Raw genomic sequence first — 25,196 nt, forward strand, 5'->3', positions numbered from 1 at the left:
ACCCAGGAGGCGGAGGTTGCAGTGAGCCGAGATCACGCCACTGCACTCCAGGCCTGAGTGACAGATCGAGACTCAGTCTCAAAAAAAAAAAAAAAAAAAAAAAAAGAATGCTTTGCAATAATGTGGGAGTTAAAAACTGATATAAAACAGCATCCCATATGGACTTCTAGTTTCTCAGTAACCACTAGAGGTAGGCAGGCAGTTTAGGGGGCACCACACCCCTTTTAGACAAAGATGTTATGGTCTAGAGCTCCAGATCACACAGTTATCAAGTAGCCAAGCTGAGATCTGGGTTCATTTGTATATTTCTGGCCCTAGGGCCCATTTTCTTTCTAATAATAAATATGAATGGGCCACTGTTTACTGAAGGCCTTCCAAGCACCAAGTGCTGTGCTTTAAATAATCTTATTTCAGCGTTTTTTTTGAGACAGAGTCTCGCTCTGTTGCCTAGGCTGGAGTGCAGTGGTGTGATCTCAGCTCACTGCTCTGCCCCCGGGTTCAAGCAATTCTCATGCCTCGGCCTCCTGAGTAGCTGGGATTACAGGCGCCTGCCACCACACCCAGCTAATTTTTTGGATTTTTAGTAGAGAGGGGGTTTCACCATGTTGGCCAGGCTGGTCTCAAACTCTTAACCTCAGGTGATTCACCCTCCTCAGCCTCCCAAAGTGCTGAGATTACAGGCATGAGACACTGCACCTGGCCCAGTGTTTTTTTTTTTGAGATGGAGTTTTGCCCTTGTTGCCCAGGCTGGAGTGCAGTGGTGCAATCTCGGCTCACTGCAACCTCTGCCCCGGGTTCAAACAATTCTCATGCCTCAGCGTCCTGAGTAGCTGGGATTACAGGCATGTGCCACCATGCCCAGCTAATTTTTTGTATTTTTAGTAGAGACGGGGTTTCACCATGTTGGCCAGGCTGGTCTCAAACTCCTGACCTCATGTGATCTGCCCACCTTGGCCTCCCAAAGTGCTGGGATTACAGGCGTGAGCCACCACACCTGGCCCTCATTTCAGTCTTACATAACCCATTATACAACTGAGAACACTGAGGCTCAGAGAGGTCAAGTGATGTGTCCAAGGACAGTGCTTCATGCTGCGCCCGCTGGGGCAGGTGCTTTAACTCTGCCCACTGTGAGCCTTGGGCTGTGCTGCCCAACTCCAGTCCTGCTCCGACCCCACTCACCGGAGCACCCCATCCTGCACGCTGTGGCCTGGAGGCAGCTGACCCCCTTCCTTGAACCAACGGAGCTGTGTACCCCGGTCGCTGGGCACAGCACAGTGGAACTCAACGCTGGCCCCAATGCTCTTGGTCTCTAGCTGAGGCGTGACCCGCACGGTGGGCGTGGACCCCGCTGGGATGGAGGTGGCAGGGAGAGAGCCGGGGGGGCCTGCAGGGAGGACACATACAAGGTTCTGCAGGTACCTGTGTGTATGATGTCCCTGATGCCCTTCCGGGGGCCCAGGAAACCCCTAGCCCAACATTCCAGGAATGTTCTTCTCCTGATAGCCTCTCTGACCGGGGAAAAAAGACCGTTCATGAAGTGGCAGATTCATTCCTGTGCACACTCATGCCATGCCACTATTCCGTCAACATGGATAGGGGCCTGTGGAGTGCTGGGCTCTGTTTCCACTGCTCCTCGCTTTTGGGTGGGGAGGGCAGGCCACGACAAGAGTGGGAGGGACTCAGACATTCTAAGGAAGGACAGCAAAGCCTATTCTGCCTGCAGTTTAAATAAGAGAATCCAGGGCCTTGGCCATGGTGAAGACACCTACATGTGCAGGGGACAGGTGGCGGGTGGGGGCAGATGCATATTGTCCCCATTTACTAAGTGCCTACTGTGAGCTACAGTTTTACATCTGTGTTTACATGTGTGTACTTTTCCATCTCAGCCTACCTGGTCGGCGTTGTTCACTTTACGGATAAAGAAACTGAGGCTCAGGCTGGGTGCAGTGGCTCATGCCCATAATCCCAGCACTTTGGGAGGCTGAGGTGGGTGGATCACTTGAGGTCAGAAGTTCAAGACCGGCCTGGCCAAAATGGCGACACCCTTTCTCTACTAAAAACACAAAAACTAGCCAAGCAGGGTGGTGCATGCCTGTAGTCCCAGCTACTGGGAGGCTGAGGCATGAGAATCACTTGAAACCGGGAGACAGAGGTTGCAGTGAGCCAAGATCACGTCACTGCACTCCAGCCTGGGTGACAGTGTGAGATTCTGTCTCAAAAAAAAAAAAAAAAAGAAAAAGAAAAGAAAAGAAAAAGAAAGAAACTGAGGCTCAAAAAGGTTCAGTGACTTGGCCAAGGCTGCACAGCCAGCAAATGGCCAAGCTGTGCTTTGAACCCAGGTCTGAGTCCACCGTCCGGGCCCTGGACCAGCGGGTTACATGCTGGGCTACTTTGAGAGTTTGGGGTCCAAAAGCCCCAAACTTTTCTATTGCTGATGTAGGAGGCCATGGAAATGCTGGGGTCTCTGAAGACCCACTGAGGCCCTGGGCGTGCTGGGGGTGGGCACTCCTGTCACTCATTCACTGTTGTCCCTGTCAAGCATTTGCCCAGCCCATCCTGCTGTCACCCTCAGCTAAGCCCAGGGCTGCTGAGATGCCTGGGTCCAGGCCCTGCCCTGAGCGTTCTCACTGCCTGGCAGGGGGGGCAGGCTGGGTGCTTATGTACACAGAATGGTTTCCAGTGGCAGTGCCAGGGCTATGCCAAAGGAGAGCTAGAGCAGCTGAGCACACGTGATGGAGGGGCTTCCTGGAGGAGGCAAGCCTGCCTCCGGGCTTGGAGAGCAGGGGAGAGGAGGGCATTCAGGTGGGGTTGTGAAGGGAGGCCCTCCCACCCTGAGTCTGCCTAGCTGGGTCATCGAAGGGCCAGGAGGAAAGGGGCCCCCTTCCACCCTGAGCCAGGGCTGCTTACCTTGGATGAGCAGCTGGGCAAAGGCCTCGGTGGAGCCCACCTTGTTGGTGACCCTGCAGCGGTAGCGGCCTGAGTCCTCGGGGGCTGCAGACTCAAAGTGCAGCAGCTCGTTCCTGGCAGTCGCCCTCCCAGGAAGGGTGCCGCCCACACGGCTCCACTGGAAGTTGAGCGGGGGTGTCCCGTGAGCCAGGCACTGCAGCTGCACCGTCTCCCCTGCCCTCACTGAGGCGTGCTCTGGGACCGTAGTGGCATATGGTGGGCCTGGGTTGGGGGACACAGAGGTCAGGATGGGGGAGGGCAGAGGTCAAAATGGCAGCAGGTCATTGGATCCCGGTGTCCAGGGAAGCTGATTGGTGATAAGAAAAGGGGGACTGGGGATAAGAAAAGCAAAGGTCCCAGGACGGGGTGTGGATGTCAGGTAAAGAGCAGGCTCTGGGGCCCCTGTGGTGCCTGGAGATCTCTGGGGTCTCAACATCCATCCTCTGGATGGAGTTTCTGGGGTTCTTTGTGAGATGGAGCCTAGTCGGGGGGGCTCAGATCTTCATTTGGTGCAGACAAAGACGGGATGAGGCCTTACTCTCCACGTGCAGGATGATGTTGGCCTCAGCGTGCCCAGCAGGGCTAGTGGCATTGCAGATGTACTGGCCCGAGTCCTGTTGAGCTACCCGGGGAATGATCAGTGTGTCACCTTCCAGCTGGTGCTGCCAGGGTAGTGGGGAGCGCAGCTTGGACCAGTGGATGGTGGGCGCGGGGCTGCCTGTGGAGTAGAGTGGAAGATGATAGAAATCACTGGCCTGTCTCAGGGATTCAAGGAGGGTGGCCATGGTGAGGAAGGGCCCTGGGTGATCCGGTCCCTCTCTGGGGACTCCTAAGTGGGTTCCTCAGCCAACATTGAGTGATGCTGGCAACACAGTGTCCCCACACTCACTAGCCCTGGACACGACATCATCTCTAGATCTCATGGGTTTGCAATTCAGACCCCAGGGCATCCCTGCCCTGCCAGCCCTGTGTGCCAGCCCCTGGCCACACCTGTGGCTGAGCAGCGCAACGTGGCTGTGTGTCCGGCCTCCACAGTCAGCTCAGCTTCTTCTGCTTGGACCTGAGGGGCCCCTGGGGCCACAGCACCTGTGTCCACGATCACCTCCACCTGCTTCTGTGCTGTGCCCAGTGCGTTCTGAGCAAGGCACACATAAGTGCCCGCATCTGATGGCTTCACGGATGAAATCTGGGAGAAAGCAAGGAGACTGGTTATGTGGGGACTGAGTGGGGACTTTGATGTCAGCCCCAGCTCTGGCTGGGCTTTCCCTATTTCCTCTACCCTGCCTTGGTATTTATTTATTTTTTGAGACAGGGTCTTAATCTGTCGCCCAGGTTGGAGTGCAGTGGCACCATCCTGGCTCATTGCAACCTCTGCCTCCCACACTCGAGCAGTCCTCTCGCCTCAGCCAAATGAATAGCTGGGACTACAGGTATGTGCTGCTATACCTGGCTAAGTTTTTATTTTAATTAATTAATTAATTAATTAATTAATTTTGAGATGGAGTCTGGCTCTGTCTTGCCCAGGCTGGAGTGCAGTGACGTCATCTCAGCTCACTGCAGCCTCCCCCTCCCGATTTCCAGTGATTCTTCTGCCTCAGCCTCCTGGGTAGCTGGGACTACAGGTATGTGCCACTACACCTGGTGAATTTTGTATTTTTAGTAGAGATGGAGTTTCACCATGTTGGCCAGGCTGGTCTTGAACCCCTGGACCTCAGGTGATCTGCCTTTCTTGGCCTCCCAGGCTGGTCTTGAACTCTTGGGCTCAAGCGATCTTCCCACCTTGGCCTCCCAAAGTTCTGGGATGACAGGTATGTGCCACCACGCCTGGCCCTTTCCTTGGTTTTGTTCCATCTGGCTGCTTGAGGGCTCACCCTCATGACACCCCATTAGTCCATCCATGTACTTGGCTTTGACCCCCCCTCCCATCCTTCCACTCATTCTTTCTTCCTTCTCCCACCTTCCTTCTCTCTTCCCCTCACCTTCCAGTCTATTCGCCATCCACCCATCCCATCCATTCCTCCCTTCCTCTCTCCATCCACTCATCGCCACTTGCCATCCGCTAGTATCTCCTCCAAGCACCCGCTCAAGGCTGGGCCCTGGACTGGGCCTCAGACCCAGAGAGGCACCAGCCCTGGCCTCACCTGCAGCACCGCGTGGCTGTCCACGAGCCCATACGTCCGTTGCTCCAACTTGACAGGGGTGCCGATCCGGGTCCAACGAGCAGAGGAGCGGGGCTCCCCGGCACTGACACACTCCAGGGTGACAGCCTTTCCCTCTTTCACCCACACAGGGCCCTCGGGGAGCACGGACACTGTCGGGGGCCCTGTCCGAAGGAATGACAGCACTGACCACAGGCAGGGCTCTGCAGGTCACCACACTGCCACGGCCTCGGGCTCAGTAACTGCTGGGTGGGCACCTGTCTCTCCACTGCACTGAGGTGGAAACTGAGGCTCAGAGAGGGAGAATGCCCAAGACAGAGTCAGTGGTGGAGGGAGGATTTAAACGTGGAGGGTCTGAGCTGAGAATCAGGGCTGGAAACAGGAGGGCAGGGCCCCACAGGGTCGACGTCCCCTCACCGTGCACGCTGAGGTTCACCACACTCTGGGCCACGCCGTAGGCATTGGAGGCCACGCAGCGATAGGGGCCGTGGTTGCTGGGCCGGGTGCCCACGATGGTGATGATGGAGCCATTGGGACTGATGTGGACATTGTCTGTGAGGTTGATGGGGACGGTGAGAGAGGACTGACCTGGTCCTTCTCATGTTTTGGTGCTGCCAGCCCGTGCCCCTGGGCCCACGGCCCCCACCCCTCCGGCCTGGGTGTGTCCAGCTCATGGAGTCCCAGATAGCAGAAGGTAACAAAGGCCTTGGAAACTCCTGGGTCCAGCACCCTCGCCATACAGAGACAGGAAGGGCCTTAGTAGCCACACCGTGAATGTGAGGAGTCCAGACTCACCCCACCCTCACACGGTGGCGAGGACTGCACCCTGCCTGCCCCCGTTTGCCCACCCACCCACCAGCCCGGCTCACCCTCCAGCTTCCGGGTCTTCCACTCGAGGCTGATGGGGGCTGCCCCGTCGTGGATGAGGCACTTGAAGCTGGCATCCTGGCCCTGGTGCACAGTGCTGCTGGGCGGGTCGATGGAGATGACCGGGCTCCTGAGGCCTAGGGCCAGAGGGGCAGAGGGCGGGGCTCAGCAGGGGTGGGCTGCTTCGGCCTGGGGAGGTTCCGCTTCAGGTCCCTCCCCTTCACCCCTTGCCCATGGCATCTGCCATACTCACGGTAGGAAGACCCCTCGCTGGGTGGGACTGTGACCACGAAGGAGGCTTCTTGTTCAGGGCCTGGGCCACCGGCCACGCGGCACACATACTCGCCTGAGTCAGCAGGGGAGACGTGGTGGAGCCGCAGCTGGGAGCCGTGGGTCTGCAGAGCATGGAGCGAATGGTTATAAGGCCAAAGTCCCTGGGCCAAGGAATGTCCCCAAGCCCAACTGTGCCGGTTCCCAAGAGTTATCTCAGGAGCTTCGGGCCCCAGCTCGTAGGGCTGGTGGAAGCTTCATTCACAGAATCCTGGAAGTCCAATCCGCTAACTTTACAGTGGGGGAAACTGAGGCTCAGGAAAGGATTCAGCTGCAGAGCCAAGAGAAAAACCCAGGTCTCCTGATTCGAAGGCTGGTGAACTTGTCCCCCAAAAGCATTTTATCCCCTGGGGTCCCCAAGCAGGCTGGCGTTTGCATGAGGTTTGGGTGCAGAGGACAACTGCAGGTCTAACCTTGCCTGCCCTGGAATCCTCCCCCTCCTGGCCCCTGTACCTGGTGCCGGGCAGGGAGGCTGCCCTCGCGCTTGTACCATGTGACCTGGGCATGCGCCTGCCCAGGCACCACGCAGTTCAGATCCAGGGTCTGCCCTTCAGTCACGTGTGAAGAGGAGGCCTCAATGTAGATGGGCTGGGCCAGTCCTGGGGCTGTGGGCACAGGGAGTGTGGATCAAGGCAGGGGCTGGGGGGCACTGAAGGCCAACTCCAGTTGGTCCTGGGGGTGCGGTAGCTTGAGAGTAGCTGACATAACCTAAAAAGGGTTTCCTTTCCCTGGGGACTCAGGTGTCCTCTTCAGACCCAGGGATGGGGACCCCCTGGTTGAGGGGACGGGACCATCTTTAGACTTGGGAACACCTGGGTTGGGAGAGAGGAGAGGAGCAGGACCGGGAAGGGGCCCCACGCTTATGCACGGGCATCACCCACTGTTACTTGTCACTCACCAGGAATGGGGCTTGGGCTGGAGGGCTCAATTGTGACCAGGACAGATGCCTCCAGGGTGCCTGAGCTTCCAGTCACTTGGCATGAGTACTCGCCAGAGTCGGCTGGGGACACCTGGTTCAGCCTCAGCAGCGGGCCGTGGACCTGGCCAAGGTGGGGTGAGAGTGGGGAGGGTGAGCTGGGAGCCTTCAGATGCCCAGGCCTCTGGGACCTGCGCCCCGGGACTGCCGTGCATGGGTATGTAGGTGCACCCTGTCGGAGGCGACCCCTTTGACAGTCGGCATTGTGGAGGCCATGTTTATTATGATAATTTTTTTTTCCGGTAGGAAGAAGTCAAGAGCCTTGAGTAAGAGATGTCTTTTTCTTTTCTTTTTTCTGAGACAGTGAATTGCTCTGTCACCCAGGCTGGAGTGCAGTGGTGGAATCTCGGTTCACTGCAACCTCTGCTCCTGGGTTCAAGTGATTCTCCTGCCTCAGCCTCCCAAGTAGCTGGCATTACAGGTATGTGCCTCCATGCCTGGCTAATTTTTGTATTTTTGGTGGAGAAGGGGTTTTGCCATGTTGGTCAAGCTGGTTTTGAACTCCTGACCTCAAATGATCCACCTGCCTCGGCCTCCCCAAATGCTGGGATTCCAGGTATGAGCCACGACGCTTGGCCAGAGGTTTCTATTTTGCACCAGGGTACTGTGGGGCTGGTGGTGGCCCTGCCGTGCCCAGCTCGCTCTCAGCCTCCTGCCTCCAGTGACCTCCTGCTGCCATTCTCCCCAGTCCCTTGTTGCTGGGGCCACTTTCCCTTCAGGGCTGGATTCAGGCAGGACCGCTGCAGGCATGGAGGACATGCATCCTTCTCCAGCGTACTTACCTGGTGCCGGGCAGGGAGGTTTCCCCCACGCTTGTGCCACGTGACCTGGGCGTGGGCCTGCCCGGGCACAACACACTTCAGATCCAGGGTCTGCCCTTCGGCCACTTGGGAGGAGGAGGTCTCGACGCGGATGGGTGGGGCTCCACCTCGGGCTGGGGCACAGGAGAGGTCAGTGAGCTGGGACGCCCACCCTGATGCCCTGAACCCTTCCCCGGGTGCCAAGATGTTCGAACCAGAGGCCATTTGGAGCATGGTATCTTTCCCTTCCCATTCCACTGAGGCCTGGAGCAGCCGTAGGCACTTCTCACTCTCCAGATCTGCCCCCAGGCAATGGCCCCAGCATCTCCTCTTCCTCCCACGCTCCCAGCACCAGTGGGGCCGGGGCTCAGGTCTTGACACCTCCACACAGACCACTCATGTTTGGCAAACTCGGATAGAATGTGGCTAAGAACCCAGACTCTGGGGCCAGACTGCCTGGGTTCAAATTCCAGCTCTGCCATTGATTAGTGGTATAACCTTTGCAAAATAACTTCACCTCTCTGAGTCTCAGTCTCCCCATCTGTAAAATGGAGAAAATAATGCTATCTACCTCAAAGGGCTGTTGTGAAAATGAAATGAACTAGTATGTGTGAATACGGCAGGGCTCAGCACGTAAGATGTGCTTGGTCATGTTTGCTACTGAACAATTCACGTCCTATTATCATGATTTCTGCAATAGCATATGTCCCTGTGCTGTTAATTGCTGTACATCTTCCTTTCAACCGAATCACTTTTATTTTTGTTTTTTTGAAATGGAGTTTCGCTCTTGTTGCCCAGCCTGGAGTGCAATGGCGTGGTCTTGGCTCACTGCGACCTCCGCCTCCTGGGTTCAAGCGATTCTCCTGCCTCAGTCTCCCAAGTGGCTGGGATTACAGGCATGTGCCAGCTAATTTCGTATTTTTAGTAGAGATGGGGTTTCTCCATGTTGGTTAGGTTGGTCTTGAACTCCCGACCTCAGGTCATTCGCCTGCCTTGGCCTCCCAAAGTGCTGGGATTATATGTGTGAGCCACTGTGCTCAGCCTCAACTGATTCACTTAAAAAAAAAAAAAAAAAAAAAAGCAAAAAACCTTAACTACTTAGCTCCATCATAGGCAAAGATTTCCAAGAACTAAGGACAGGCCTGATGTGCTTTTTGGCCCTTATATGCCACTAGTATTAATAAAGATGTTTATTTATTTATTTTTTAGAGACAGGATTTCACCATATTGGCCAGGATGGTCTTGATCTCACGACTTTGTGATCCACCCGCCTCGGCCTCCCAAAGTGCTGGGATTACAGGCGTGAGCCACCACGCCTGGCCCTTATTTATTTATTTATTGGAGTCAGAGTCTCACTCTGTTGCCCAGGCTGGAGTCCAGTGGTGCGATCTTGGCTCACTGCAACCCCTATCTCTCAGGTTCAAGGGATTCTCGTGCTTCAGCCTCCTGAGTAGCTAGGACTAAAGGCATGTGCCGCCACATCCTTGAACTCATAAACTCAGGCAATCCACCCTCCTCGGCCTCTCAAAGTGCTGGGATTACAGGTGTGAGCTACTGCACCCGGCCCTAATAAAAATGTTTAAATCACCCTCCAATACTCGCAGAGGTGCAGTCCCGGGATTTTGGGAACTCTATAATTAGATAGTAGCGTACAAGAGCACTACTACCCCTTCTTTACAGACAGTGACAGTGACATGTAGAAAGCTGAGGGCCCTTGGGCAACATCTCCAAGTGTGGCCAGAGGTGCTGGGACTCATGCATAGATGCCAGGCTACAAAGCCTGTGCTCGAAGCCTGCAGAGAGGGACAGAAGCCACTCCACTTGAGCCGGCTCCTCAGTCCTGGGACCATGGGAATGATGGGAGGTGAAGTCTGGAATCAGAGGGGCAGTTCCTGCCAAGTGCCAGGAAGTGTTTCCTTCTCCCAGTTCTGCCCAGTGGTCTGTGTCCCTTCCTCCCTCCTCCAGTCTCCCAGTCCCACTGCAGGGACCCTCACCAGGGACATGGACAGCACTTGAGCCAGAGGCTTCGATGGTGACCAGGACTGAGGCCTCCAGGGGGCCAGAGCTGCCCATCGCCCGGCAAACGTATTCGCCTGAGTCAGCCGGGGACACCCGGTAGAGCCGTAGCCGTGAGTCGTGGGCCTGAAGAGGGGACAGGACAGAGGAACAGAGTCAGGTGCCAGTCTGGAATTGTTGAAAGCCTGGGGCCAAGGTCTAACCTCTGACCCAGGTGGGCACTGAACTCCATTGGGGCTCCCAGGTCTCCCTCCTGGCAGAGCTAGCCAGGGCCCCCACATCCAGTGGCACTCCCACCATTTCCTGCCAGCCGCATACCTGATGGTGACTGGGAAGGCTGCCCCCACGCTTGTGCCAAGTGACCTGGGCATGGGCCTGCCCAGGGACCACGCAGTTCAGATCCAGGGTCTGCCCTTCAGCCACGTGTGAGGATGATGACTCAATTCTGATGGGCATAGAACTGCCAGGGGCTGGGGGAACAAAGAGCAGTGAGTCGGCCCAACTGTCGTTAGATTTGGGAACAGGGTTGGGTGGGACCCTCTGCTGTAGAAAATCCCACCCCCCTGGACTAATAATAATAATAGTTAACACACTTGGCCGAGCACCATAGCTCATGCCTGTAATCCCAGCACTTTGGGAGGCCGAGGTGGGTGGATCACCTAAGGTCAGGAATTCGAGACCAGCCTGACCAATATTATGAAACCCCATCTCTGCTAAAAATACAAAAACTGGCCACGCCTGGTGGCATGCGCCTGTAGTCCCAGCTACTTGGGAGGCTGAGACAGGCTGGGACTCCCTGGAATGACTTGAGCCAAGGAGATGGAAGTTGGAGTAAGTGGGGATCGTGCCACTGCACTCCAGCCTGGGTGACAGGGCGAGATTTCCTCTCAAAATAATAATAATAATACTTATAAAGCACTTACGGTGTGCCAGGCACTGCTCTAAGCACTTTACATGCATGAACTCACTTAATCCTCACAAAATTTATACACTTCCTGCCGTGATGGAAATGTTTTTTATCTGCACAGGCCAAGACAGTGGCTGCAAGCCACACGTGGCTACTGAGAACGTGAAATGTTAGAAATGGGGTCGCCATAGCCACTGTATTGAACGGTGCATTTCTGAGAGGTTGGAAAGGTCAGTGCCCCCATTTCACTGGTGGAAACTGACGCTGAGAGGGGAAGGTAACTCTCTAAGTCCCTTAGTGGTACAAGCAGGATTTGAACCCAGGGTTTTTTGTTTTATTTTGTTTATTTTGAGAGGGTGGCTCACTCCTGTTGCCCAGGCTGGAGTACAGTTGCACAATCACAGCTCACTTGCAGCGTCAACCTCCGGGGCTCAAGCGATCCTCCCACTTCAGCCTCCCAAGTAGCTGGGACTACAGTTAACAATGCCTGGCTAATTTTTGTATTTTTAGTAGAGATTGGTTTTTGCCATGTTGCCCAGGACTCCTAGGCTCACGTGATCCACCCACCTTGGCCTCCCAAAGTATTGGGATTACAGGCGTCAGCCACGGCACCTGGCCTTTGAACCCAGCCGTCTTTCCTCAGGCCCTTGCCTGAGGACTCTGATCCAGAAGTGCCTTCACCCCAGGGAACACTGTTGCCTGAATTCCTTGTCCCTTTCCTGGGCAGACTCACCAGAGGGGCTGCCGGCGCTTGGGGAGACCGAGATCACAATGGAGGCCTCCAGGGCATCGATGTTGTTGTTGGCCCGGCACACGTACTCGCCGGAGTCAGCCACAGACATCTGGTGCAACCGCAAGTGGGAGCCATGGGCCTGGATGGGTGGGTGGAGAAGGAGAGGGAGAGGGAGTGGAGGGACCCTGGGGTCACCAGCTGGCTTAGGCCTTCCTGGTCAGCCTGCTGACCCGGGCCCAGTACGAGCGAGAGGGAGCCTGCTCTGCCCACCCTGGGAGACCAGGGTTCCACCCCTGCTGCCGCGGCTCCACTCTGTACCTGGTGTCGGGAGGGAAGGCTGCCCCCACGCTTGTACCATGTGATGACAGCCTGGGGCTGCCTGGCGACCACGCAGTTCAGGTCCAAGGTCTGCCCTTCCACCACCGTGGGGGAAGAGGACTCGATCCTGATTGGTGGGGAGACGCTGGGCACTGGGGACAGAGGGATGGGGACCACGTGGTCAGAGTGAGGTCACGGTGCTGGCACTGGGAACCTCTGCTACCCCCTGCACCACTTGTCTGGACCCCCTGCCCTCTGTGCTCTCACCATGGGAGGAGCCGCTGCCCTGGATGGTGACGACGAGTGAGGTCTCCTGGGAGCCGGCACCGTTACTGACGTGACACACGTACTCGCCCGAGTCCGCTGGAGTCACCTGAGGGATCCGCAGCCGGGAACCCATGATCTGCAGGAAGCAGGTGGCAGCAGGTGTGGGCAGCAGGTGAGGGCAGGTGTGGGCAGCAAGTCCACGTCTCGGGCACTGCTGCCGCTGCCTCCTGGACTCCGGGAGCCTCCCTGCCTTGCCTCCTTTGTGGCCTTCCTGAGACTCCCAGCATGGCTGTGGTCTGTCTCTGGGCTGGGGTGGATGTCTAGCCTTTCATCGCCCCTCCAGAAAACCCGTTCGGGCCCTCCCCAGTGCTGACACAGCATCCTGCTGGGGCTCCCACGGCCTGCGAGCTGCCTGAATGAGGCCACTGTCTCATTCCATCCAGAATCTTCAGTGCCAGGCTCAGGATGTGGCCTGGAGCGCTTTTCCGTGAGATCTGGTGCCTAAGTGGCTCTCGCTGAGATCAGGAAGCCTGTGATCTCCGTATTCTCAGCAGCAGTCTAGGACCCATCCAGCAAGGAAGCTCAATGTTTGCTGAATGGCTGAATGAGCACAGAGCGAGGTGCTGAGAGTCCCCCCTACCTCCCATCCGTGCTGGCGCACCCTGCTTTTGCCCTCCCCACCCGCTGGCCCTGTACCTGGTGCCGGCTGGGTAAGCTGCCTCCGCGCTTATACCAGGTGATGGTGTGGGGAGCCTGGCTGGCAACGAGGCAGCTGAGGTCCAGGGTGTGTCCATTGGCCAGGGAGGCCGAGGAGGACTCGATGCGGACAGGGTACACCACGCCCTGGGCTGGGAGGGCGAGAGGGAAAGCAGGGTGTGGGAGCTGCTGAGGGTGCAGACGGGGGCCCCCAGCCTTCCACCATTTGTGTGAGCCCCGAGACACTCACAGTGGGAGCCGCTAAGGCGCTGCTGGATGGTGACAAGGACGGAGGCTTCCTGGGTGCCTGAGCTGCCGACCACACGGCACACATACTCCCCGGAGTCAGCTGGGGTCACCTGGAGCAGCCGGAGCCTCGAACCATGCACCTGGGGGGGGGTCAGGAGGGAGAAGGCAGGCTCAGAGCTGGGCACCGCGGCTCACGCCAAGCTCGTGTTCCCTTCCCCGGTGCCACTCCCAGCCCAGCCAGCTGGAACTTGATGGAAGCTCTTCCAGGGAAACCACCTTTGCCCTTCTTCTCTCCTGCCCCGGTTTCAGGACTGGGTCTAGCCTGCCACCTCACCCATGCCAGGGTCCACTGCAACTTGGCATGAGAGACAAGTGGGGACCAGTGTTTGACATGCTACAGGGGAAATAAGGTGGGCAGCATGAGCCCATTTGGCAGATGAGGACACTGAGGGTCAGGGAATCCAGTGACAAGTGACTGGCCTAAAGTCACACAGTATGCAAGTGGGGGAACAGTGTCTGAACTCAAACAGGACTGAGTTCCAAGCCTATGCTCTTTTTTTTTTTTTTTTTTGAGACGGAGTCTGGCTCTGTCATCCAGGCTGGAGTGCAATGGTGCGATCTCAGCTCACTGTAATCTCTACTTCCCAGGTTCAAGTGATTCTCCTGCCTCAGCCTCCTGAGAAGCTGGGATTACAGGCGTGCACTACCACGCACACTAATTTTTGTATTTTTAGTAGAGATGGGGTTTTACCATGTTGGTCAGGCTGGTCTTGAACTCCTGACCTCATGATCCGCCTGCCTTGGCCTCCCAAAGTGCTGGGATTTCAGGTGGCAGCCACCATGCCCAGTGAAGCCTAAGCTCTTGTACCACAGCTATAGGGTCCTTCAGTCCTCCTTAGCTACTGCCTCCTACCTGGTGCTGGGCTGGGAGGCTGCCCCCGCGCTTGTGCCACGTAATCTGGGCGTGGGCCTGCCCGGTAACGAGGCAGTTCAGATCCAAGGTCTGCCCTTCAGCCACATGTGAAGATGATGACTCAATCCGGACGGTGGGGGTGACCCCAAGTGCTGGGAACAGGAGGCAAAGGATCAGTTGCCAGCTGGGAGGTGAGAGGAGGTGGGGTCCTGGTCTCACGGCAGGTGCAGTCTGCAGCCTGGCCTCCTGATCCTGCCATTGCAAGAGTGGGGAGCCTCCCGCCCTGGGCCCGCAGCCCTGCCTTCCCTGAGACCTACTCACCAGGCACAGAGCCCGCAGGCTCAATGGTCACCAGGACAGAGGCCTCCAGGGGCACGGAGCTGCCCATCACTCGGCACACATACTCGCCTGAGTCGGCGGGGGAAACCTGGTAGAGTCTCAGCAGGGAGCCATGCATCTGGCCAGAATGGGGGTGAGTCAGAGGGAGCCGTCAGGAGACACTGGCACCTATAACCTGCAACCCTCAATCTCTGCACCCCGAGGCCTGGCCATCAGCTCTGGATCAGTTCCCCTGTCCTGCTTGGCAGTGGGGAAGGGAGACTCTTGTCCAGGAAAGGAGTGGTAGGCCAGAGGAGCCCCGGAGAGCTGGGCACACACTTGTACCACATCCCATCAATTCTAGACACACACTCCAAAATCAAGATGTATCTACAACGAATAACCTTACAAATGGAAGCTTTTTCTTAGAGGGACGTAAAATCATAGTGCGTCATGCCATCAGTGTTATCCTAAATTCTACAAAATACGGTAACAACAATAGCTAATGGTGTTATAGGAATATTAACAGCTTAGGGCACTTTCTGTGAACCTGAGCCCGGAGGATTTTGTATATATATTAATCTTTAAGATAATTCTGTAGGGTATGTACCATCATTACCATTTTATAGACTCTAAAACTATAGCACAGAGAGGTTAAGTAACTTGTCCGAGGTCACAAGCTAAGCGGTGGAGCCAAGATTCACACCCAGGCTGCTCAGTGCTAGATGCTGGGTTCTAGTCACTGCAGGATACATCTGTGCAATGGGATCCAGAACGTCCTGATCTCAGAGGAGCCTCTAGCCCTCCCCCGATAACCTCCGCCATGCAGGGACCCTGCTTCCTCTTCTTGGCCTGCCTATCCTCCAGTCCCATACCTGGTGCCGGACAGGGAGGCTGCCCCCACGCTTGTGCCATGTGATCTGGGTGTGGGCCTGCCCAGGAACTATGCACTTCAGATCCAGAGTCTGCCCTTCGGCCACGTGCGAGGATGAGGGCTCAATGCGGATGGGCTGGGTGCTACCGGCGGCTGAGGGATAAGATGGTCCCCGGTCACTCCTGTTCTCTGAAGTAGTCCTACCCTGTTCTCTGCATCCCAGCCCAGCCTGGTGGCCCCACTCACGGTAGGCAAAGTTGGCCCCCTGGGTCCTGGTTACTGTGACTGTGATGGAAGCCTCCATGCCGTTGCTGGCCCGGCAAACATACTGTCCTGCATCAGCAGGAGAGGCCTGGAAGATGTACAGGCGGGAGCCACGGACCTGGGCAGGCATGGGCAGAGGTGTGAGGGGGGGCTTTCCAGAGGCCAGTAGGGCAGGGGTTGCCCACCCTGCAGCTAGCTCAGCCCAGGACAGGCTGGCCCCTGTCCCCCTGATCTGGGAAGTGCCAGCCCCTCAGCCTAGGGGCCAGGACCCCACAACCCACTGTCCATGGTGCCCTATACCTGGTGTCGGGCAGGGAGGCTGCCCCCGCGCTTGTACCATGTGACCTGGGCATGGGCCTGCCCTGCCACAACACAGCTCAGATCCAGGGTCTGCCCCTCGGCCACTGTGGAGGATGAAGACTCGATCCTGACAGGTGGGATGGGTCCTGCGGCAGGGTGGAAAGGAGTGAGAGTTGTAGATGCTCCTAAGAAGAGAGGGCAGGGGTTGCCCACCCTGCAGCTAGCTCGGCCCAGGGTTCCAAGGCTGGGCCCAGGTTTCCAGGCATCTGGGGGCCTGGCCTTGATTCCCTAATCCCAGCAACCCTGGTGGGAGGGCCAAGGCATGGACCACGCCTTGCAGAGGGGAGTGAGGAAGAGAGAGAGATGAGGGTAGTGGGGGCTCGGAGAGAGGAAGAGGAGGTGGGAGGGGACCCCTGAAGAGATGTGTGGCCAAACCGAATCGGACGGGAGGGCGGCGGTTACTCTGATGGGTGGAGTCGACCTGGGCAGGGCCCTGCAGCCAGCTCTAGCATGGACCTCCTGCCCCGTCGGCAACAGGGGTCACTTGGATCTTACCACCCTGGAGGGCTCTCTGCCTCCTCCAGTTTTCCGTGTCACTGGGAGTCACTCACCTGGGATGACAGAGGCCTCGATGGTGACCAGAACTGAGGCCTCCAGGGGGCCGGAGGTACCCATCACACGGCACACATACTCGCCTGAGTCGGCGGGGGACACCTGGTGCAGCCGCAGCAGCGAGCCGTGGGTCTGTGTGCAAATGCGGTGGGTTGGGAGGGCGTCGGAGCAGTCCCATCCAGCCCCTCCAGCAAGCTGGTCCCGGGGGGGGCTACCATACCTGGTGCCGGGCAGGGAGGCTGCCCCCACGCTTGTGCCATGTGACCTGGGCGTGGGCCTGCCCGGACACCACGCAGTTCAGATCCAGGGTCTGGCCTTCAGCCACATGTGAGGAGGAAGGCTCGATGCGGATGGGCGGGGTGCTGCCGGGGGCTGGACACAGAGGCACTGCTCAGACACCTGGACTCTTGGGCTGTAACCTGGATCCCTGGGGCAGAGGGCTCTGGGCTGTGATCAGGCCCTCACGGGGACGGCCGACAAGTGGCCTTTCTGAGACCAGGGCCACACCCTTCTGCCTCCACATGGCCAGCTGAGTATGGCTTCTTCCCTCTCCAACCTCTAACCACAAGCTGGAGGCCCACTGGCCCACCCACGACTTCTTGATGATGAGCTCCTCTGGCCTGCAGGGAACCAGCGAGCTTTACTACCCAGGCTGTGCCCACGGATGCCGATGATAGTGAGACTCATCCCTGCTAGAGGGCGCCTTCCATGTGCTCACAGGTACTTTCCAGAGACACCGTCTCATTTATTTATTTATTTATTTATTTATTTATTTATTATTGTTTTTGAGACGGAGTTTTGCTCTTGTTACCCAGGCTGGAGTGCAATGGCGTGATCTCGGCTCACTGCAACCTCCGCCTCCTGGGTTCAGGCAATTCTCCTGCCTCAGCCTCCTGAGTAGCCGGGATTATAGGCGTGAGCCACCGCGCCTGGCCCCTGTCTCATTTAAACCACACCATGACCAAGCAGGTGGATGGCACTTCCTGTTCCGTTTCATAGATGAATCTGAGGCCCCAAAAGCTCAGGGTTGCTAAGGGGCAGATCTGGGATCTGAAGCAGGCCAGCCGGCTCCCAGGTCAGTGTTCAACCGGACACTCTGCTGCTTCCTGACAAATTCTGAAACAGTCCCTCATAGGGGTCCAGGTGAGCTGGACCAGCCTTAGCACCACTCCCATCTAGTCAGCCCCCTCCTCTCCCTGAGCAGGCACTGAAGGGTCAAAGCCTGCCTGGGATGCCCCCTCTGTCCTGGTGCCACTGAAGAGACCATGGGCATCTTCCGCTCTGGGACCTCCCAGGGATCAGTCCCGGCTCAGCCGCACCTGGCTGCCCACCTGGGGTGTAGCTCGGACCCGAATGGGTGCCGTGCAGGACAGAGACAGTAATGGAGGCCTCCTTGGGCCCTGATCCGTTCTCCACACGACACACATATTCTCCAGAATCAGCTGGTGAGACCTGGGGGAGCCGCAGCCGGGAGCCATGGACCTGGGTCAGGAGGAGGCAGAGGTATGTGAGGACAAGGATGGGGGCTGTGGTCACTGCTCCTTCAGCCTCAGTGACTCACTTAAACTCTCACTGGTTGTGCTCTGAGCCGTCCCATGCTGGAAGCTGGCAGGGAGGGATACGAGGCCTGGCTTCTGCTGGTAGGTGTGGGGCGTGTGCTGCCTCCCCGACCCTGCTTAGAGTGCCCTGCCCCCCCGCCACAACCCCTGCACACTGGGTCCCCTGCCACAGGCTCAGGGCCCTCATACCTGGGTGTGGGGAGGCAGGCTACCCCCTCGCCTGTACCAGGTGACCTGGGCGTGGGCCGACCCTGCCACCACACAGTTGAGGTCGAGTGTCTGCCCTTCTGTCACAGAAGGCGATGAGGACTCAATCTTGACCGGCGGTGGGCTGGCATCTGAGGCTGGGGCCGGAGTAGAGGTCAGCAGGCCCCAGGGGAGCCCTGGCCTCCCTCCCCACCCCTCCATTCCCAGAGTGCCCTCACCTGAAAGGACAATCACTTGGATCCGGGCCTGGGCGGTGCCTGCAGGGCTGGTGGCCACGCAGAGGTAGAAGCCAGCGTCAGCAGTCGTGATGGCTGGGATGAGCAGTGTGGGGATGTCCGTGTGCTCCGACCGGGCCTGCCATGGGTGAGAGGGTCAGCTGCTCCAGAAGCAGCTGGACAAGGGCTGGCCAGGGGGACAAACGGGGCATAAAAGGGAGAGGCAGGTGCAGGGGCTCCCTGCTGGGGTGCAGCAGCACAAGAGGCTACCATCTTGGAGATGAGGGGAGCCACAGAGGAGGTGGGGTGGGGCGTGGAGGGGGAGGGAGGGTGGCTGGGACTCTGTGGAGCCCGTGGGCCTTCTGGGTGGGCAGATCTCACCTGTGGTGGGAGGCTGCCCCCTTCCTTCCTCCAGACGATACTGGCGCTGGGCACGCCTGCAGCCCTGCAGTACAGCCTGACGGTGCGGCCTTCGTGGACCTGGGTCCTCTCTGGGCTCACTTGGACTCTGGGCCCGCTGCCCCCTGCAGACAGAGCCCTGTGAGAACACGCCGGGCTGAGCTCACTCCCAGCCCCACCTGAGCCCAACCTCTCACCATGCACGTGGAGCACAGCCCGGGCCACCTGCTGCCCAGCGCTGCTGTGGGCTCGGCACAGGTACTGGGCCTGATCCGCGGGCTCGACGGCTGGCAGGCGCAGGATGCCGCCTTGGACTTGTGCCTTCGCAGGGAGCTGGCCGCCGGGGCCCCCTGGTGAGCAGACTTGGGGTCAGCACCCATCGAGTCTGCTCAGAGTCCTGCTCCTGCCCTCCCACACCTAGGAGAGTCAGGCCCTGAATGACATCCCCATCACGGCCTCACCTGCCCACTCGAGGCGGGGCGTGGGGCTCCCTGTGGCGCTGCAGCGGAACTCGGCCAGTTGACCTGGCTGCACTGTGAGCTGTGGCGGGTGGATGGAGACCACAGGGGCAGACGAGGTGCCCGAGGCTGAAGCGGGAGGAAAAGGAACACGCCGTCAGCATTGGGGAGTGTTGCCTGACTCACAGGACAGCCCCGCTGCCAGCCACTCTCTCTGCTTCCAGGCTGGCCCTCCACAGCCATCTGTGCACACAGCAGCCAAAGGGAGCTTTGGAAATGTCAACATGACCTTATGACCTTCCCACTTGAGCCCTGTCCATGACTCCCTGTTGCTTTTAGAATAAAAGCCCAAATCCCTACCCGGATCCATCACATACTGCATGCTCTCCCCTCTGCCCACACCCTTCCTCCCTCCCTCAGTCCAGCCGCGTGGTCTCTGCTGTTCCTCAAACTCAGCAAGGTGCTCCTGCCTCAGGGCCTCTGCAAGTGCTGCTCCCTCTGCAGAGAACACTCTGCCAGCTCTCTAACTCGCTCCAGGCCTACCTTTCCTTCAGGCCTCAGCTTAGGGGTCATCTCCTCAGAGAAGCCCTCCCTGACTGTCCTGTCTAGAGTAGCCCCTGCTTCTCCCATCTTGTTTTATTTTATTTTATTTTTGAGATGGAGTCTCGCTCTGTCCCTCAGGCTGGAGTTCAGTGGCATGATCTCGGTTTACTGCAACCTCCGCCTCCCGGGTTCAAGCGATTCTCCTGCCTCAGCCTCTCGTGTAGCTGGGATGACAGGTACCCATTACCATGCCCAGCTAATTTTTGTATTTTTAGTAGAGATAGGGTTTCACCATGTTGGCCAGGCTGGTCTGGAACTCCTGACCTCAAGTGATCCGCCCCCCTCAGCCTCCCAAAGTGCTGGGATTATAGGCATGAGCCACGGCGCCCGGCCTTCCCGCACCTCGTTTCACGGCTATTCCTAGCCTGCACTCATCGTCATGTGTAGTTATCTTGCTTGTTCATTGATTCTCACGCTTATGGTCTCCCTGCCTAGAACATGTGGTTCAGGAGGGCCGAGATCCTGTACATGCTGCTCTCCCCTGCTTCTGCAGAGCCTAGACCAGGACTAGGCGTGCCGCAGGTGCTCAGTTGAATGAAGAAATGTTTCGCTAATCCTGGTGGGCATGGGGGAAGCTGGGGTGGGAGGATCAGGTGTAGAAGGGAGGTGTACCCTGCACGTGCAGAGTGGCTGTGCCCTGGTCCATGGCGAACATGTTGGAGCCGGTGCACACATAGGTGCCTGCGTCACTCAGCTGGACATTGCGAATGGTCAGGATGCCATTGAAATCCATGGCTCGGGCGGGCAGTTTCCCATTGTGCAGGCGGGTCCACACCAGAGTATAGGCTGGAGACTGCAGGACAAGGCAAAAGGGGGTCACGGGTGGGGCTCAGAGACCCCAGAAGACAGAATTCCCCAATCCCCACTCCCTGCCCTGCACACCTTGCTTTTGGCTGTGCAGATGAAGGTGACGTCGGCTCCGGGGCGCACGCTCTGGCTGCGCTGCTCCTCCACGGTCACTGTGATGGGCTTGCTCGGAGCCTCTGCGGGGACGGGAAGCCTCCAGTGAACCGGTGCCGGCTGGGCCCTGGGCCTGTGGCTGCTCTGTCTTTCTCCATAACCTCCTCTAGGCGCCACTTCCTTCCTGGTACAGCTTAGCTCTCATTCCACCCCCTGGTGCCTGCCTCCCCCATTCTGGCTGACCCCCACCATCCCTGCTCTCCTGGCCGAATAGAGCAGCCATGGGATGTGGTTGGGGAACATCACACCATGAGTCCACTCGGCTCTAGTTCCTGGTCACAGACCACAACTGAGCTCCTAACACATCACACTTCCCTCCAACTGGCTTTCTCCATCTGGTTTGAGTTTCTATTCCCTGACAACAGCTATTTCACACGTCCTCCCACCTCCAGCCTCTCTAACCACTCTTCCACTGTCACAGCTAGTGGCGCCGACACACACTTGTGGAGAAGAGAGAAACGACTAGCCAGGAATGCTCCCAGCTCTCACATCTACCAGGTTTTTAGGTGCTGGCCCCTGAAGGATGGGCCCCTTCTCGTGCCCCCACCCTGTCCCACTGTGGCGCCTCCTGAGTGCCCACCCCTCCCAAGGGCTTCCTCCGCTCTCACGACATCAGCGTCTCCTCTCCTTCTCACACCATCACTTTGCTCCACAGAGTGCTCTCTAGAATTTCCCATTTCTGAAAACTCCCCCTTGACCTCATGCTCTCACAGCCAGTGATTGTTTCCTGGCCTCCCTTCAAAGCCAAGACTCTTAGGCCGGGTGCTGTGGCTCAAGCCTGTAATCCCAGCACTTTGGGAGGCCGAGGCGGGTGGATCACGAGGTCAAGAGATCGAGACCATCCTGGTCAACATGGTGAAACCCCGTCTCTACTAAAAATACAAAAAATCAGCTGGGCATGGTGGCACGTGCCTGTAATCCCAGCTACCCAGGAGGCTGAGGCAGGAGAATTGCCTGAACCCAGGAGGCGGAGGTTGCGGTGAGCCGAGATCGCGCCATTGCACTCCAGCCTGGGTAACAAGAGCGAAACTCTGTCTCAAAAAAAAAAAAAGACTCTTGCAAGAGATGTTCACACTCACCGCCTTCCCATCCAGGCGTCGCCTCCTTCCAATCTAGCTTCTATCCCTTCTCTCCACTGAAAACCGCTCTTGTCAAAGCATCACCTCCAAGGGCTACTTCTCTGCCCTTATCTGACTTCCCAGCGGGGACGCCTCCCCGGGAAGCCCTTTTCCCTCTGACTCCCAGGATGCCCCCTGCCTCCCCCGACTCGTGGCTGCACTCTCTCAGGCTCTTCCTGCGCTTCCTCTTCCACTGGACACGTTCACGCTGGAGCTCCTCGGGACTCCGGGCTGGGGCCTTGTGCTCTGGCCACACTCTCCCTGGGTGACTTCATCCTGCCCCACAGCTTTAAACACCATCTCTGTGTCAGCAGCTCCCAGACTCATTTCTCTGGCTGGGGCCCCTTTCAGGAGCTCACACTCACATACCCAAATGCCTGCCTGGTGGACCCAATGAGATGTCTTCCCAAACTTCTCACACTTGAACATGCCCACAGCAAACCTGGGATTCTCTCTGACCTGTTTGTAGCCTGTGCTGCTGGTGGCCTAGCCACGCTTGCCCCGTGCCCGCCTGCCTGACTTCTGCCAGCCACTGCACTTCTTTGCACTGAGGGCTTTCTCGGGCCACTGGAGCCCACTGTGCACGCCCATGGGTGGGACAGACGTGCAGGGGACTTGATGCTCCCGAACTAGGTCTCAGCCAATGACCGACAGGGGCTGGCTTAGAAATACTGCAGCTCCCTGGGCCCCGGGGCAGGGTGACTCCGAGGTGCGTGTTTTACACTGGCTCCCAAAAGCTTCCTCGGTTACAGGAAGCAACAACTGCTCACGGTGGCAATTTGCTTGATCACACAGCCTTTACTGGGATGCCTTCCCGTCCCTGCCTCACTTTACTTCCCGGTGCCACCTGCACACAAATCCTTGTTTCAGATTCCACTTTTGAAAAGCCTGAATGAAGACACCTGTCTATTGGAGCCTCCCTCATCTCAGTAACCATAACCAGTGTCCCTGGTAGCTAGAATCCAGACTCGCAGCTCCCACCCTTTTCTTTTCTTTTTTTTTTTTTGAGACAGGGTCTTCTCGCTCTGTCGCCCAGGCTGGAGTGCAGTGGCATGATCTCGGCTCACTGCAACCTCCACCTCCCAGATTCTAGTGATTCTCCTGCCTCCACCTCCTGAGTAGCTGGGACTACAAGCGCATGCTGCCACACACAGCTAATTTTTGTATTTTTAGTAGAGACGGAGTTTCACCATGTTGGCCAAACTGGTCTTAAACGCCTGACCTCAGGCGATCCACTGCCTCAGCCTTCCAAGGGCTGGGATTAGAGGCGTGAGCCACCGTGCCCGGCTTCCACCACCCTTTCTCCCTCACTGACCAGTCAAGTTCTGCAGATCCGACCTCTAGAATGAGTCTTGAATCTGCCACCTCTCCTCATCTCATGGCCACTGCCCTGGTCCCATCCCAGGAGGTGAATGTACTGTCTGCCCGAGTCTGCAGCTTGCAGCCCAGCCCAGGACAGGCAGTCTCGGTTACAGGTGGTGTAGGGACTCACCAGTGACCAGCAGCTCTGCCCGGCTGTTATTGGCATGGTGGAGATTACGGCAGGTGCAAATGTAGACACCAGCATCTGAGGGTTGGACACTGGGGAAGTGGAGCTCGGAGCCTGGTGGGGAGGAGATGGGAGCTTGTTGGTGCAGCAGACATGTTCTTTCTCACGTCCAGCCCCACGTGTGAGGAAAGGACCCCAGCAGAGCAGGGACAGGCCCCTGCACCCCCCACCCCCACTGCGATGGCTCTTGGGGTGGAGGAGGCAAGGGCCATGGGTACCTTGATGTCGCTGCTGGGTGCTGCTGGGCACAGGACGCCCATCCTCACGGGACCAGTAGAAGTAGTGGGGTGGGCTCCCACTGACCTGGCACCGCAGGGAGTGGGAGCCGCCTTGGGGCACTATGCTTCGAGCAGGATGGACCTGGACCACCAGTGGGGCTTGGTTTGCTGGGGTTGGGGGCCGGGACAGGAGGGGTCATTCAGCATTGTCTCTGATAGCTCTGCTCTCCCAAAAGCTGGAGTACCCCACCCTTAGCCTTGTCCCCCAGACCCAGTATCCCCCAAACTCCCAGGGCTCCCTGCCTTGCCCATCGCCCCCATCCTGGGCCATGGTCCCACTTACTCTCTGGCAGGCACCGGCCCCCTGGCACGCTGGGGTTACCCACATAACCTGGGGCACACCTGTAAGGGGGAACAAGGACCAGCTCTGTCAGGCCCCAAGGGACCCAGTGTCTCATGGTGAACTTGGGGAGCCAGAAGCTCAGGAGGCCACCCAATGTCAGGAGAGGAGGCTCAGAGCTCTGGAAGCACTTTGGGTACCAGACAGGCCCCCATCCACACAGAGTGCTGGTGAGCTGAGAAAGGGGAGTGTAAGGGAGTGTTAGCAGGTTGGGTAATGAGGGAGATAGGGTCTTTATTCTCCAGAGAAATTCATTCAGCAAACTTCTGTTAAGCAACTACTACGTGCCAGGCATGTGCTAGGTATTGGAAATGCAACAGTGAACATGATGAAGTCCCTGGTCTGTGGAACTTACCAGCTGGGAAACTCTACGTGAAAATGAGAGTGCAGGAAGCATATCAGGGCTGAGGGGGCACAGGAGGGCACTGTCCCCGCCTGGAGAGCCAGGGAGGCTTCCAAGAGGACGGGACTTCTCGGATTACCTCAGAGCAGGCTGTACTCTTCTTTCAGAGAACTTATCATGGTTTGTAAATATCCATTTACATAATTACTTTTTCCCTGTCTTATCTCCCATTAGGGCTGATCGCTTATTAGGTGGTAGACTGTAAGGGCTGGGATGGAATCTGTGCTGTTCACTACATTATCTCCAATACCTCAGCACACAGTAGATGCTTGATAAAAGTTTGCTGAGGCCGGGCGCGGTGGCTCAAGCTTGTAATCCCAGCACTTTGGGAGGCCGAGGCGGGTGGATCACGAGGTCGAGAGATTGAGACCATCCTGGTCAACATGGTGAAACCCCGTCTCTACTAAAAATACAAAAAATTAGCTGGGCATGGTGGCACGTGCCTGTAATCCCAGCTACTCAGGAGGCTGAGGCAGGAGAATTGCCTGAACCCGGGAGGCGGAGGTTGCGGTGAGCCGAGATGGCGCCATTGCACTCCAGCCTGGGTAACAAGAGCGAAACT

General features: G+C 57.6%; 1 protein-coding gene across 5 annotated transcripts in view; it reads right to left on the reverse strand.

Annotated features, from left to right (window-relative positions):
• Positions 1-25,196, reverse strand: part of HSPG2 (heparan sulfate proteoglycan 2) — a 121,520-nt gene that overhangs the window by 13,403 nt on the left and 82,921 nt on the right. For all 5 annotated transcript variants that reach the window (XM_074380254.1, XM_074380253.1, XM_039474152.2 and 2 more), the window contains 36 exons: positions 24,175-24,233; positions 23,832-23,999; positions 23,557-23,667; positions 20,869-20,969; positions 20,599-20,779; positions 19,387-19,512; positions 19,123-19,275; positions 18,908-19,050; positions 18,530-18,665; positions 18,294-18,448; positions 17,877-18,027; positions 16,766-16,917; positions 16,545-16,677; positions 15,934-16,079; positions 15,616-15,751; positions 15,371-15,522; positions 14,499-14,634; positions 14,178-14,329; positions 13,266-13,404; positions 13,016-13,167; positions 12,320-12,455; positions 12,053-12,204; positions 11,735-11,873; positions 10,413-10,564; positions 10,073-10,220; positions 8,061-8,212; positions 7,201-7,342; positions 6,756-6,907; positions 6,226-6,367; positions 5,975-6,109; positions 5,523-5,657; positions 5,088-5,269; positions 3,937-4,132; positions 3,485-3,664; positions 2,908-3,168; positions 1,180-1,384 (listed from right to left, as the gene is read on the reverse strand). In XM_074380254.1, coding sequence (XP_074236355.1) covers positions 1,180-1,384; positions 2,908-3,168; positions 3,485-3,664; positions 3,937-4,132; positions 5,088-5,269; positions 5,523-5,657; positions 5,975-6,109; positions 6,226-6,367; positions 6,756-6,907; positions 7,201-7,342; positions 8,061-8,212; positions 10,073-10,220; positions 10,413-10,564; positions 11,735-11,873; positions 12,053-12,204; positions 12,320-12,455; positions 13,016-13,167; positions 13,266-13,404; positions 14,178-14,329; positions 14,499-14,634; positions 15,371-15,522; positions 15,616-15,751; positions 15,934-16,079; positions 16,545-16,677; positions 16,766-16,917; positions 17,877-18,027; positions 18,294-18,448; positions 18,530-18,665; positions 18,908-19,050; positions 19,123-19,275; positions 19,387-19,512; positions 20,599-20,779; positions 20,869-20,969; positions 23,557-23,667; positions 23,832-23,999; positions 24,175-24,233 — 5,391 coding nt within the window. The remainder of the gene's footprint in view (positions 1-1,179; positions 1,385-2,907; positions 3,169-3,484; positions 3,665-3,936; positions 4,133-5,087; positions 5,270-5,522; positions 5,658-5,974; positions 6,110-6,225; positions 6,368-6,755; positions 6,908-7,200; positions 7,343-8,060; positions 8,213-10,072; positions 10,221-10,412; positions 10,565-11,734; positions 11,874-12,052; positions 12,205-12,319; positions 12,456-13,015; positions 13,168-13,265; positions 13,405-14,177; positions 14,330-14,498; positions 14,635-15,370; positions 15,523-15,615; positions 15,752-15,933; positions 16,080-16,544; positions 16,678-16,765; positions 16,918-17,876; positions 18,028-18,293; positions 18,449-18,529; positions 18,666-18,907; positions 19,051-19,122; positions 19,276-19,386; positions 19,513-20,598; positions 20,780-20,868; positions 20,970-23,556; positions 23,668-23,831; positions 24,000-24,174; positions 24,234-25,196) is intronic.

The sequence above is a fragment of the Saimiri boliviensis genome, chromosome 11, assembly GCF_048565385.1.
Source record: "Saimiri boliviensis isolate mSaiBol1 chromosome 11, mSaiBol1.pri, whole genome shotgun sequence".
In the NCBI taxonomy this organism is placed as follows: Eukaryota; Metazoa; Chordata; class Mammalia; order Primates; family Cebidae; genus Saimiri; species Saimiri boliviensis.